Consider the following 13,720-nt stretch of genomic DNA (forward strand, 5'->3'; position numbering starts at 1 on the left):
AGATATAAATAAATACTTACCATTGTTTGAAGATTTTGGAGTTGAGAATTCTGATTCACAAACTTATCAATTGCTCTGTCTTGGCTTTGTATTTTGATTTTCAACTGCAAAATTGTTAGGAGTACAAATTAGAAAACTTATTGACATAAAACACATGAAAAACAAATATTCGTAGCTCATCTATACTACACTATACTTGTAGAGACGTACAGTTTATCCAAAATGCTTATGGTTTGCTTCCATGATTGGAGGAGGATTTTGGTCTGGATAGCTTGGATTTGCTAACTTGTTTTCAAGGGGTTAATGTCGTTAAGGTATGTGAATCCATCAATCTATTTACTACATTTTTTTTTTTTGCGATCGATGTTTTTGAATGAAAGAGAGTAGAGCTTTAGGTTATATAAATGGTAGAATTCGGATGCTATATTTATATACAAAAGTCAGCGTAAGCATTGATAATTTAGGTTAGATAAGTATAAATCGATACACAATCTTTCAAGTACCAGATATTTAGTTTCTGTTTTAGAAATATTCTCTCATAAATTCGAGTATCTTAATTTCTTATTCTATTTAATAAAAAATTGAACCATCATTCGGTTTCTTTTTTTTTGACGATTTGATAGGATTACCTTCCATATTGCTTTTCTCTGATTTTTATCAGATTAAATGAGCAACAGAAATAGTAATTATCCAATATAGTACCGTTTATTACGATTGGTAAGTTTTCTATAACAGTTTTGTTTATATTCGCTGATTTGTAGCAGTTTAAATTACGAAATAAAATTATATGGTAGGTATTGAATATAATGCATTCAAATTACGGTTCACTGATGTTTTATCAACATAAATTTATATGGTAGGTATTTATTACTCGCTGATGATTATACGATTATTACGCATATGATCCTAACTGATTTTTGACTTATAGGTTTGGGAAGAGGACGACAGTGTTTGGATACACACATAGGATAGTTGAGATCCGAATGAGATTGTATCCAAACAGAGAAGGTCCGCGTCTTTTTACACTTTTAATTACCTTGTTTCCCTTAAATTTTGTTTTTCTCTTCTTCCTTTATTCTTGCGTAGGGACAATAAAGTTTTTTGTTCTGCTTTTGTACTCCCCAATTTATAGTATAGATGAGAGCAATCAACGTACACTTTAGCTGTTTGTCTATCTTTTTGGTATAAAAATTAGGAAATCGAGTTTTATATTAACCAACTATCACATTTTAATACATAACATACTTCAGTACATTTTTACATTTTAAATAGCATCTGCTGAGATCACGAGTTCGCCCTAAATCTCTCTCTCAGGCACAACAATCGAGGCGCCTCTAAACTCACCTTACTCCGACGCTGGTAGAGCTCCGGCTCGCTGGCGTCGGGATCTCTTAAGTCCCCTGCTCCTCTATTACATCTCTGTACTCTTCTCGTCTTTGTTTTTGGCTCTAACCGGAGGTCTCGGGAGAATCCAGATCTCACCTCCGAGTTCGCACCAGTCTCAATCAGTTCTCATCGTCCCTTCGCGCCCATCCTCCTCTTTCAGTGCGGCTGCTCACCTGAGATTCAAGCTGACTGGTTTCGTTCCTCAACCCCCCGCTTGCCCTGGTTCCCTTGGTGCCTCTCTCTCGATCGGGTCTTGTCCACAGTCAACTCTAACATCTCACCTATCTCCGGATCTATATCCTCCCTCCATTGACACTGGAGCCTTTAAAGATCTTGACAATGAACACCATAACCCCGGCTTGCTCTGTTCCAACCTCACTACCCCTTTGGCCCAGGTTTGCTCCCCAATCTTATCATGGAACCCTGGTAGATAGTCTTTTCTCTTTAGACTATGCATCATCCCGTCACTAGAACCTTCTCCGACCCGTTTTTAAGCGCATTACTTCAAGGCCAAATTGGTTAGACCCAATGTTAACTGCTTGGTCAAGGCGAGGCTCCCTTGTTAGCAGAACATTAGTTTCTTGCAATTTACTTGAACCCCTCTTGTGTCGAGTTCAGTGTGAGTCCAGGTCTGGTATTAACTCCACTCTCTCCCTCTCCTTTCAACGTTTGATGTGCTCAATGGTATCAACACGAAGTCTACTTGTGATCCTTAAGCCATCATCTTTGGTCGATTGGTATGAGAGTTATTTAGAAACCACTATATATGGATCTCCCAGGGATTATCTCTTCGAGGGAATTTGCTTGGTGAAACTTGGCATTATGATCCCACCGTTAAGATGGTGGGGTTACCTTGCTTTCACCAGCTGCCCTTATCCACCCCACCCGACAACTGATCCAAAACAAGAACTAGTTGGCATCTCTATGGTTACATCAGTTATCTCTGCTTGGTCAAGACGAGTTCATCTCGGTAGCAGAACATCGATGTCTCCAAAGCTGCCTCTTAGACTAATATGTCGAGGTCAATCTCTTAACCCTGTCCGGACGTTTGCTTTATTTGTATACAATTATGAATCCGATCCGACAGCTTGCCTGTATACCACACTTGAACCTTTTGATCCCATGCCCCTGCTACCGCCTCTCCCAGTCGCACCTTCCTCAATCACTAGTACCACTCGACAACCATCTCACCTCTCAGTCTCCTCTGTGGAGCACACCTTTAAAAGCTCCCCTGCGTTTACCGTAAGAGCGAATATTAACCAGCTAATGGTTAGGGATTCCCTGAAGTTTGCCATCAAGCTTGAATCCTGCAAGACTCCAAAAGACCTTTCACCCTTTGCAAACTCCCCAAAGTTGTGCATTTTGTTGGAAGACTCATGTAGTCTCTATTTTTACTTTTCCTGTAATCTTTTGATCTTAAGTTGTAAGAACATCCCTCTATTGAGGATTTAAGCTTAATGAAAGTTCTGTTTTGTTCAAAAAAAAAAACATACTTCAGTACAAGATTAAATGTGTACTCGCAAGAAATAGAATCTTATATAAATTAGGTACACTTATGGATGGTTGATACATGAAAAAACTTATAGAGGGGATATTGAACTTGTATTTGGTAGGATTTGGTAGGATTTTAATATTTTGAAATTTTGAAAGATTTGACTAGAGTTTTTAGGAGATTTGATTATTTTTTAAAGTTTTTATATTTACAAAACAAAAAAAAGAATGTGATTCTATGAAATTTTGTTATTAACTTAGGGTAATTTTAGAATATTTCACAGCACAAAAAAAAGAACTTTTTGTTAATAAAGGCACGACTACAAAGTACAAATTGTATGCTCGACTAATAAAAGGCACGACTCACAACATATGTTTCTATTGAAGATTTTATGATAGTTATAATAAAACGCAAAGTGATATTGATCCGATGATAGTTATCAACGAGATCACACTTTGCTATTGAAATATACGATTGTATTCCATGATTTTGCATCAATGACAGGCAAATGCCCGAGTTTATCCTAGTCATAAATAAGTCACAGGCTATCTTATTCCAGTACTCTCTAAAATGATGAATGTTACGCCAGTGATCAATTATTCATCTTGCGTTGACATATGGGCAACTTGCAATACAAAGTCTGTAAGAGCCTAACAAACAAAGGTTAGAGGAAAACCAAGGTGGAAGATTCGTAAATTAAAAACATATACAACTCAACAACACTTTTCCTCTAGAATCTAGAACACAACAAGAGTATATTAATACCTTTTCGGGAATTAGACTCCGGTCTTTCATGTAGAAAAGAAGCTTCAAAGCATCAGAGAATGGTAGAGCCTATACACAATCCAGAAGAGGAGAAGGCGTTAGCAACAGCTCACTCTCCACAGTTCCCTCGACACGAAAACGAGTTCCTAAATACTTGTAATCTCAAAATCATGAACAGCATGCATATATAGTCCCAACTCCCAAGAACATTAGTAATCAAAGAGAGAGAGAGAGAGAGAGTGATGATTAAAAATTAATATAAAAGCAGAAGGGGATTTTGAATCATACTCAAAGTTGTCATGAAGAGTGTCGATGTCAGCATGATCTGGGAATTTACTGACAAGCTTGAACGGAGACTTTAGAGATGTGAGAAATTGAAATCAGATATAACTGAGAGAGAGATAGAGAAAAGGGAGGATGAAGGAGAGAAGAAGAGGAAACATGTAGACATTCCAATTTCCAAGAGAGAAACAATAGAGGAAGCCTAGTAGTAATTGAAAATCCTTTAAAAAACTACCTCAGAAGGTGTTATTTTATTAGACATATTTTTCAACTAAAAGTTTTATAGAATCATGCAAAGTATCAGTTTTTAAAAAGTTGTGAAATTTTGAATAACAGTAGATTTTAAGTAAGTTTTATAAATTATTGTTTGAAAAGAAATTGTAGAGTAGTTTAAATAATTTTACATAAATCCAAGTTGAATAACATAGAAATTTAAAATATTTTTTAAAATCATCAATTGAATAACATAGGATTTCAAGAATACTCTAAAATCTTTTAAAATTTCAAGTTCAACACCCCCCTCATAATTTGTGAATATATTGGTGAAACGGTACATTTATAGTTACTCAAATAGTTGATATATTGTGTTTTTGTTGAGTTTCAAGACTTGTTTTTGCATAGTTTTGTTGCATAATCTTGTCAATCTAGGTTGTTTTAGGAGCATTTGCATCTAGTTGGTTATTTCTCAGGATTTTGGAGTGACTTCATCACATATGGAGCATTTGGACTTGATTTGGTGCAAAAGAAGCAAAGAAGAGTGAAGTGGAGAAGTGGCAAAGGACCAGGAGACATGATCGGCCAAGACCTCCCCGATTGACACCATCGGTCACCTCAATCAGCCAAAGCTCGCCTGATTCACCTTCTTGGATGGAAGATCAGGAACTATAAAGCAGTCACTTCCATCGGCCAGGACCTCCCCGGTTGACACCATCGGTCACCTCAATCGGCCAAAGCTTGCCCGATTCACCTTCTTGGATGGAAGATCAGGAACTATAAGCGGCCACTTCCATCGGCCATGACCTCCCCGGTTGACACCATCAGTCACCTCAATCGACCAAAGCTTGCCTGATTGTCGCCTGAGTCCACACTTGTTCTAGCCTTAATCCCGGTTTGACCTGGTTTGAACTGAGTTGATCCGAGTCCTTTTTATTTTCCTATAAATACATTAACCCTATTAAGGGGAGACTTTATATTTTGTTTTAGCAGCTTTTTAGGGTTCTTAAACTTACTTATTCTAGATTTGTTGAATGATTGAGTACTTCTAAGTTTTTAATAATAATCTCTTCTTCATTTTTAATAATCTAGAATCTCTTACTATGATTTCACAAAGATCAAGCTTTTACCTTTGTGTAATCATGATGATGAGTGAGTAGTCTCTTAGAGTCTTTGGGTTTTGGTAGATTATGATGATTTAGGAGTCGGGTTATGGAGTTTATGGTTATAATGCTTAGACCCTTGCTTATTGGTTGCTAATAAAGCTAGATCAGCCTTGATCATTTTGATTCTAGACTTTAGGAATTTCATGCCCATAAGGTGTTTGATGAAATTCTTGAACCAAAACTTTTAAGTGTTTTGCATTCCTTACATTTGGAAATTGTTGACTAGGGTGCTTAGTGTCTAGGTAGACTTGATTGTAATGCTTATTGATCATTTAATTGCCTTTGGACGAAGTTGATGATTGATTGATTAGTAAAGGGATTAATATCATGGAAATGTGTTAGTCTTGCTTAGTGTTCTGTGGCCTAAGGATCTTGCTTAGTTTAAGTTGTTTGATACTCCATAATCCATCTCTTATCTCACTCTTAATCAATTACCTTAACCCTGAGATTCACCTTTAGTTATTGTTGAGTTGATTTTCTATTTCTTTCTTGGTTTATTTGTTGAGCTTTTTACAATTTGTTTGCCTTGCTTAGTTAAGTTTGTTACATAAATCAAATCTTTGTTTAAGTTTAGATTAAGCAATTTTGTGCATTCCTAGTGTGTTGATCAATGCAAATTGTGAATTGATAATTTAATTGATTGACAAAGTACTACATCAATAGTCTTGTGAAAAAAGCGCATATTTAAGTCGAACCGCAGTTAAAACTCTATGCCCCAATTTTCAGTTTGAAGTGATCCAATGTTGCAGCTAGAATCTTATACTAAAGCTCTTTTGTTATTTTATTTTTTTGTTGTGCGTGGGGAAAAATATTAGTGAAAAAGGAAAATGCTTTACATGTGTTACTCCAAAGGAATATAGATGGACCGATAAATTAACTTAACGTCTGATGTGTCACAAGAAAATCTTACGTGTGAGAACAAAATGTAATACCTATTGTGCCAAACACACAATAACATGAGCAATTCGCACACTCCACAAAGGCAGTCAGGACCCCAAAGTGCGTTCACCACTTGCTATACCTTTAACTTCCACCTATAAAAGCCGTAATAGTCTCTCTTATTATATTCACCAAAATCACATCAACGTTAAACGTTCATCATCACACTTCTTGTAGCTCCGTCCATCTATCTGCAATCCTCTTCAATCATACCCAAAAAAAAAAAAAAAAAGAGAAACAGTGATGTCTTCCGTTGCAAACTTGGTCATCAAGAGCTTTAACCATGCTTCCACGGCATGTGATGAAGATGTGGTGGATAGTTTTCGAGCAGCGTATGTTGAGAATGGTGGTGATGATGATGACAGTGGCTATGATTATGCTCCTGCTGCGTAATTGGCTTCTATTAGTATATAATTGTAATTTAGGAGGAGAAAAAGAGAGAGACAAAGTAATTGAGAGACTTTTACCCGAAAAAAAAGAAGAAGAAGTAACTGAGATATCGATATCTAGCTAGGCCGTTTATGTACGACATAGTGTTGTGAGTCTTCTTATAGGGGATTAACATTGGTTTCCTTAGTTGTAGGAGCAAAATCATCTCTTCCTTTACTATCACTTTTTTTTGTCTCATAATTATGCAAGGTTAGTGTAACTTTCATTTTACTATATTTTTTTTTTAGTTTCCTATTGAATCAACACGTTTCATAGATTTTGGTGAAGTATTCACTTTGTCATAAGCCTAAGATTAAACTGTTCATCCGTCCTTTTATCCGGATGAAAAGTTTAATAACCTAACTGGTTTATCATATAAGATGTGAAACTTTTTACAATTTGAAAGTATACAAAACTGTAGCCGTACATGTACTTAATTAGTTCACCAATTAATTTGTATGATCTTCATTGGTTCATAAATTTCTATAATCATTATTAAGTTCATTATTTCTACCGCTCTTTCCATAGCAGCAAGACCAAACTAGTTTTACTGACGTATGGATTATATTTGATCTGATAAAATCGGACTCCCATCCTCCACAGTCCACACGTAGTCCTCTGCGCTTTTTAAATGGTCTTAGCTAGCTGAACTGTTACTTCATCGAAACATCATAAAAGCTCTACATTGTTACTCCACAAAGACTGCAAATCGTCAATCAATAAACGTAGATAGTTTATTTTGGCTTTTTGGATGACTAAAACAAAATTGTTTGTGTAATTTTACTAATCAATAGGATAAGGGTTGTACAATTAATTCCTGATCCTACAAGGGTTTTAAATTTTCAATTCCATTCTCCTTCTCCACAAGGAACCATGTGTAAGTAGTTGTGGTTTACGTACTTATATATATATCTACTGTATAATATTAAAGAGTTTTCCCTAACTTTCCATAACACAATAATATTTGGCAGTATATACTTTCACATCTGTACTCACTTTTCAATTACTTGATTACTTCTCAGTTACTAAATTTCAATTAATTTTACGAAGTATTAACGTTTTGTAGTTTTGGGTTGAAACAAATATTAACTGTTTCTGATACTATAATTTTATTTTATTTTTCTTGTTACAAAGTGTGTTCTCCTTATTGTTAAAATTTTTGTATTCCTTAACTAAGCGAAATTAGGGTTATTAGCATCATTGTTGTCAATTTTTTTTTTTTGAGTTTTTATTTTCTTATACAGTTTAGTCTTTTTCTATATATATATATATATTAACATCTATTTTTTTTTTTAAATTGAAGTTATTTTCTTATTTGTTCCATTTTTTTTCTAGCCAGAATCGATTGAGGATGTTGTGATGATATTGCTTACCTGCAAGCAGAACAAGGAAATGAGATTTTACCATGTGTGCAAGTTTCATCAATATGTACTTAGCAAGACTCAACTCCACCACATGTTTATCAAGTCAAATATCTAAAGATCTAATCGCAATTGAATTCTAGAGAAAGACATAGGGGGAGAGAAAAACATATCTTGCAAAGTAGGAAGATTTGAGTTATCTCTTTTTACATCCATCACATAATTAATATTTTGTCAAGCTCTTTTCGGTGCTTATGCTTCCTTAAACGTCACCAGATCAATTAAATTTGATTTTGGAAATAGAACGTAGAAGAAAAAAAAAAAAAAAAAAAACAAGATTAGCTGGTGGTTCATAATTTTTCAGATATGTTCTAAATAATTTTATTAAAAAGAAGAATAAATATAAGATATGTTAAAATATTTTTTTCAGAACTCAATAATATAGAATTTTAAATATTTTTAATATATATAAGATATGTTAAAATTATTTAAAATCTTATCTACTTCTAGTATATATATATTATATATATAATAAACTTATAATTTCCTCAATTAAAACACTCCTAAGAAGCACCAACTGCTCTCTCGTTGGATTAAACATTCTTTTGCTTTTCGTCAACTTCATCAATCCCTCCGCCGTCTTCAGGATGGTTAGCGCGAAAGAAATTCGTACAATCATCGGAATTATTGGTATGATCTGCTTCTCTCTTTCTCTCTTTCTTTTACAGTAATTATGTTTATATATCTATCTGTATAGTCGTGTATATATACATACAGTTGTGTATGAAGTTTTTTTTTACTGAAATAAAGTTAATAAATAAATAAATATATATACGATGGTTTCAATTTCATTTGAGGAACCGAAGCGAACGAGGTTGCAGATTGTTCTTTTTTTCTTAAACATAATTAGGTATAGTGAAGAAAGCTCTTGCATGCATGCGTAACTCTGGTTGGAGTTTCCAGCAACAGCGACCAGCGATCAACGACAGATTTTAGCGACAACATATGTTGTTCGTTTGTCTGTCTCTAGAGACAGAGTCGGCCACAGATACAAGCGAAGCAAGCAAGTGCTTGCGGCCAATAATATATTAAAAAAATTCGGCCTTAAAATTAAGTAGGTATTGGTAGTCTAGTGGTAATGTTTAGGTATCTCTCACCTTCACTTGTTCGATTCCCTAAACTCTCAGCTTTCCTTTTTTTTTGTTCCCGTTTTGTAGGCATAATATTATAGCTTTAAATTATTAAAAAATATATATATATCTTATAAATTATTAGTATTAATTTAGAAAACGAAAATAGGAAAAAAAAAATCAGTTAACCCTAGCGAATAGCTAATTAGCTATCATAGCTTCTTCTTCCTTCTTCTTTCTCCCTCTACCCACTCTACTAATATTATTTTATACATCCTTAAGGTGAAGGTATGTTAAACGAACTGAAACTTCTAAAATTGATGAGATTTTAGAGGAGATCAACAAAAATAACAGTGATGATGTCCATTGAAAGGAGTTAGACATCAAAACTTGACTATGAAACCTTGATGGAGGAGTTTGCAAGTAAAAATGCAAGGAGAATCAATTTCACACAAAAAAAAAATATTGATCTGTGATGCTTTAGAATTTTTTGTGCTTTTGTTAAAACTATCCAGATTTATTATTTAGTTTGATAAAAAAAAATTAGTTTAAATATGTGCAAATCAGCCTTTTTCAGTTTGCTTGTAGCCACAAAAAACATAGCGCCGGCTCTGGCTAGAGGCTGTAGCGACTGTCGCTTGAAACTGTCGCTAAATTGTTCGTTTGCCTGTTGCTGCGACTAAATACCATATATTATTTAAAAAAATTAATAAAACTTAATTTTTGATAATTTATATTTTTATTTAAAAAATATATGGTATTTAGCCATGAAAAAAAATTAAAAACATATTTACATATTTTTAAATAATTAATTTAAATTTTCTTTTTAATTTATTCATTTTAATATTGTTAAATTTAATTTGTTTATAACCGATTTTTTTAGAATTTTATTTAACTATATTCAAATTAATTTTTATTTTATTTACTTAGATTTAGTTTAATTTTAATAACTATATTTAGTTATATTTTTATTTAATTAATTTTAATTTTGATCATATTTAATTTATCAATTTTTATTTTTTTTTTTTATTTTTCTTGGTCGCTATGTTGTTTGTTTGCCTATCGCTGGATCCAGCGACTAGTTTCATCGACTGATCGCTGATCGTTGGCAACAGTCGCTGAAAATTTTAGCGACTGAAAATTACGATCGCTGATCGCTAGAAACAGTCGCTGCCATTGGTCGCTAAACTAGCGACAGGTAAACGAACAACTTTATGTCACTGGCGACAGACAAACGAACAGGCCCGGTGTCAGCAGTTATCTTTAATGAATTAACAACGTTCATCACCATAAAAAAGATGAACTTAAATTGATTGTTAGTCGTTGTTATGATCGATTGATGTTTACTTTAATTTAGCTCGGAGAAGTTATCCTAATTTACATATAGCTTCCTAGTTCTTACTCACAATTTTTCTCTGGCCTGATGCAGGGACTGTTATTTCCAGTTTGATCTCCCTTTCACAACTGTAATACCCCGTTTAACAAAACCGTGTTTTATATCTGTATTGTTTGACATATTTCATATTAAAACATTTGTCTATGTACACACAGCCCAACGTTTATACAGATTTACAAGAAGAAATCGGTGGAGGATTATACACCGTATCGTCATGTGGGATTGGCGACGAAATATAGTTTGTGGGTTTTGTATGGTCTTCCTCTTATCTACAAAGATGGTATTCTCGTCACCACTAGTAATGGCATTGGTTTAGGAATCGAAGTTATCTACTTGGTTATCTATATGTTCTGCTGCAGCGACAAATCAGTTGTATGTTCCATCTTTAATGTTTATTATATCTCTCATCATATTGTATATGTTTTCTTGATTTTTATTTATGTTTCATGTCCAGAGGCGCGGCACTTTGTGGTGTCTTGCATATGCGGTTCCTGCTGTGCTATTTTTTTACACGATTTCTCTTTTTGGAATTGAAAGTTTATCTGATCGACATACGTTCATTGGTGTTGTTTGCAACCTTTCATCCGCAAATTTGGATTATATCACATTTATTGATTACTATTATGTGTTTTGATTTTTTTTTTATTCGTTATACAAAAGACCTACGAGTACGTACCTGTGTGGTTGTATTCGTTATTACTAGATTTATCAACGCTGAAATTTGGACTTCTTTCTCTTTGATCTACAAATTTGATATCTACGTCCTTGTAAGTCTTTTTTTTTCCTCTCCATGAATACTTAAATTTATTGATTGATTCTCATTAATTAAATGCTCTGATTTATAACGTTTGTTTCATTTTGTTTGCTTCAAACAGATATTCAATGGTCTCGGAATTCTATTGTATGCTTATCAACTAATATTCTCCTCGGGTCGGCCCACCCAAACGACCCTTGAGTCCAATCAGATATCGGGTTGTCCACCACCTGATCATTCCAAGGCTTATGGACACTCTACCTCAACTGTGGACGTTGTTGTGTTGTGAAGTTTGGTGTTTGGTGTTTGGTGTTTGGTGCGAGTGACGATTTTTTTTTTTTTTGGGGCTCTTTCTATTGAAAAAACATTTACTTTTCACTTTATTTTTTTTTGGATAAAATGTGAATTATATTACCGAATTGGAACATTGTTATTTACAAAAGCTTGGGGCAATGAGCGTCTATGGCCAAAAAAAAAAACCCATAGAGAACTAAAGGACTAAAAATTAGAATTAGTAGATATTAGGCGTGGGTAAACCACTGCGAGAGAAGGAGGTTACACCCCTTACGGTACTGACGAGCTAGTAGAGTGTCCCTTATACTTTTGTCTATTTGAGCGAAAGCAGAAGTAGGAGGGAGGATGGTGCTGTCGTGAATAGCAGTGTTGCGCACCTTCCACAAAGTGTAAACTGTTGCTTGAACCGAGATCTTCTTCAGAGTAGAGGAGAGACGAGGGGATTTACTCCGAAGCCAGGTGATGAGCGTGTGCCAATCCATGAAAATACAGGGGTGTTGGCCTAGGCGGTGAAGCACTTTGAGCCAAATCCCTTCAGAGTACGAGCAGTGAAGCATAAGGTGGTCTCTTGTCTCTGTCTCAGAGTTACACAGTGGACAGAGAGGACAAATTTGCATTCCCCAACTGAGAAGACGAGATTTTACAGGAAGTCTATCTAGATTGGCAATCCAGAAGGTGAAGGCGTGTTTCGGAACAGAGGCCTTGAACCAAACTACCGTTGCCCAATTTTTGACTTCTTCATGAGGTCGAAGCTGGTTCCAGGTTTTCTTGGTTGAGAAGTGATCAGAAACAGTGTTACCTGCTGACCATTGGAAGATGTCAGAACCCGCTGAGGTAGAGGGGATTGGCGTTGAGAGTAATAAGTGGCGAAGAGCTGATGCACCAGGAAACCTTGATCTGCTAGAAGGGAGCCGCCAACCATTTTGATTGCAAGCTTCGGCAACTGTGGCTGTGATAGGGATACCTAGTTGAATAGGACCTCTGCTACCCAGATAATCATGAAGGACCCCGAGAGTGGACCAGTTTTCTAACCAAAAGCTTGCCTTATTCCCATCCCCGATTTTACTTGAGCATGGTTTTAGCTAGCGGTCTAAGGCCAAGGAGAAAACGCCATATCCAGCTAGAGTTGCTATGAGGCTCCGCGATCCAGTAAGGTGCTCTCTTCATGTTATGCTCCTTCATCCAGGCAACCCATAATGATCCGCTTGAGGAAAAGAGAAGCCAGACCAGATTCAGGTAGGTTCAAGACTTGGTTCCAAACAAGAAGGTTCCTGAGCCCTAACCCTCCTTCTGTTTTGGGCAGGCAAACTTTCTCCCAGCTGACTTTAGCGTTAGTTCTTTTACTAATGTCACCAGACCATAAGAAGGCATTGCAAAGCTTTTCCAGAGCTTCAATACAACCTTTTGGGAGGGCAAATGCAGACATCCAAAAATTGATAAGCCCATAGATAACTGAGGAAACCAGCTGAAGTCGACCTGCAAAGGACAAGCATTTGACTGCCCAGCCATTGAACCTTTCTGCCACTTTGTCCGTGAGAGGAGAGTAGTCCTGCTTCCGCAACTTGCAGTGAAGGAGAGGGAGACCAAGATATCTGATAGGTAGAGTTCCAGGTTGAAACCCTAAACCTGAGATAGCTGTAGCGTCCTCTGGAGATAGCCCCGCATGGAAGAGTTACTTTTCAAGATATCTCTATTACTTTTCACTTTATTAGTAATAGAGATATTCAAAGTTTTGTATTTTGGTTTTTCGAGATCCTTCAAAGCTTTTGGTTATTTGTTTGTTAAATATATGATTATATCTTACATTGAATAGACACATAAACTACTCATCATATACAAAAAAATGTTACGACAAAATTAACTAAACAAATAATTTCTAATGTTTTCATGAAACAAACCAAAAGTTGCATTAATTCACCAAATGATCAATACAATAAAAGCACATGTGTTTTTCTCCTGGTCGGACACTTTATAGTAACTAATAGTCTTTAAGTCGAACGGAAGTTAAAAACTCAATGCTCCGAAGTTCAGTTAAAAGTGACCAAATGTTGCAGCTAGATTTTTCTATTAAAGCTCTGTTTCTTATTATTAGTATTATTTTTATTTTGTTGTG

At 35.3% G+C, this 13,720-nt stretch overlaps 3 protein-coding genes across 3 annotated transcripts; 2 read left to right on the plus strand and 1 right to left on the minus strand.

Annotated features, from left to right (window-relative positions):
• Positions 1-6,379: 6,379 nt before the first annotated feature.
• LOC104758040 (uncharacterized) lies at positions 6,380-6,959 on the plus strand. The gene has a single exon (XM_010480844.3). It carries the CDS (start codon positions 6,487-6,489, stop codon positions 6,634-6,636), a length of 150 nt encoding a protein of 49 aa, XP_010479146.2. The 5' UTR covers positions 6,380-6,486; the 3' UTR covers positions 6,637-6,959.
• Positions 6,960-9,570: 2,611 nt separating this feature from the next.
• On the plus strand, positions 9,571-11,602 carry LOC147924596 (bidirectional sugar transporter SWEET8-like). Its single transcript, XM_087496849.1, has 6 exons — positions 9,571-9,586; positions 10,593-10,629; positions 10,715-10,931; positions 11,014-11,114; positions 11,263-11,326; positions 11,435-11,602. Exons 1-6 carry the CDS (start codon positions 9,571-9,573, stop codon positions 11,600-11,602), a joined length of 603 nt encoding a protein of 200 aa, XP_087352975.1.
• Positions 11,603-11,834: 232 nt separating this feature from the next.
• On the minus strand, positions 11,835-13,116 carry LOC147924597 (uncharacterized). The gene is made up of 3 exons (XM_087496850.1): positions 12,917-13,116; positions 12,674-12,811; positions 11,835-12,591 (listed from the first exon to the last, which is right to left on the minus strand). The coding sequence occupies exons 1-3, from the start codon at positions 13,114-13,116 to the stop codon at positions 11,835-11,837; spliced, it is 1,095 nt and encodes a 364-aa protein (XP_087352976.1).
• Between the last annotated feature and the right edge of the window lie 604 nt (positions 13,117-13,720).

The sequence above is a fragment of the Camelina sativa genome, chromosome 17 (assembly GCF_030686135.1).
Source record: "Camelina sativa cultivar CO46 ecotype springtype chromosome 17, ASM3068613v1".
NCBI classification, from domain to species: domain Eukaryota; kingdom Viridiplantae; phylum Streptophyta; class Magnoliopsida; order Brassicales; family Brassicaceae; genus Camelina; species Camelina sativa.

Coding starts and splice junctions, on each gene's coding strand:
- LOC104758040 (XM_010480844.3), top strand. CDS start 6,487: ATGTCTTCCGTTGCAAACTTGGTCATCAAGAGCTTTAACCATGCTTCC.
- LOC147924596 (XM_087496849.1), top strand. Junction 10,630..10,714: donor TTGATCTCCCTTTCACAACT/GTAATACCCCGT, acceptor ATGTACACACAG/CCCAACGTTTATACAGATTT. Junction 11,327..11,434: donor AATTTGATATCTACGTCCTT/GTAAGTCTTTTT, acceptor TGCTTCAAACAG/ATATTCAATGGTCTCGGAAT.
- LOC147924597 (XM_087496850.1), bottom strand. CDS start 13,116: ATGGCTGGGCAGTCAAATGCTTGTCCTTTGCAGGTCGACTTCAGCTGG. Junction 12,812..12,916: donor CTAAAGTCAGCTGGGAGAAA/GTTTGCCTGCCC, acceptor CTTTTCCTCAAG/CGGATCATTATGGGTTGCCT. Junction 12,592..12,673: donor CTAGCTAAAACCATGCTCAA/GTAAAATCGGGG, acceptor TTATCTGGGTAG/CAGAGGTCCTATTCAACTAG.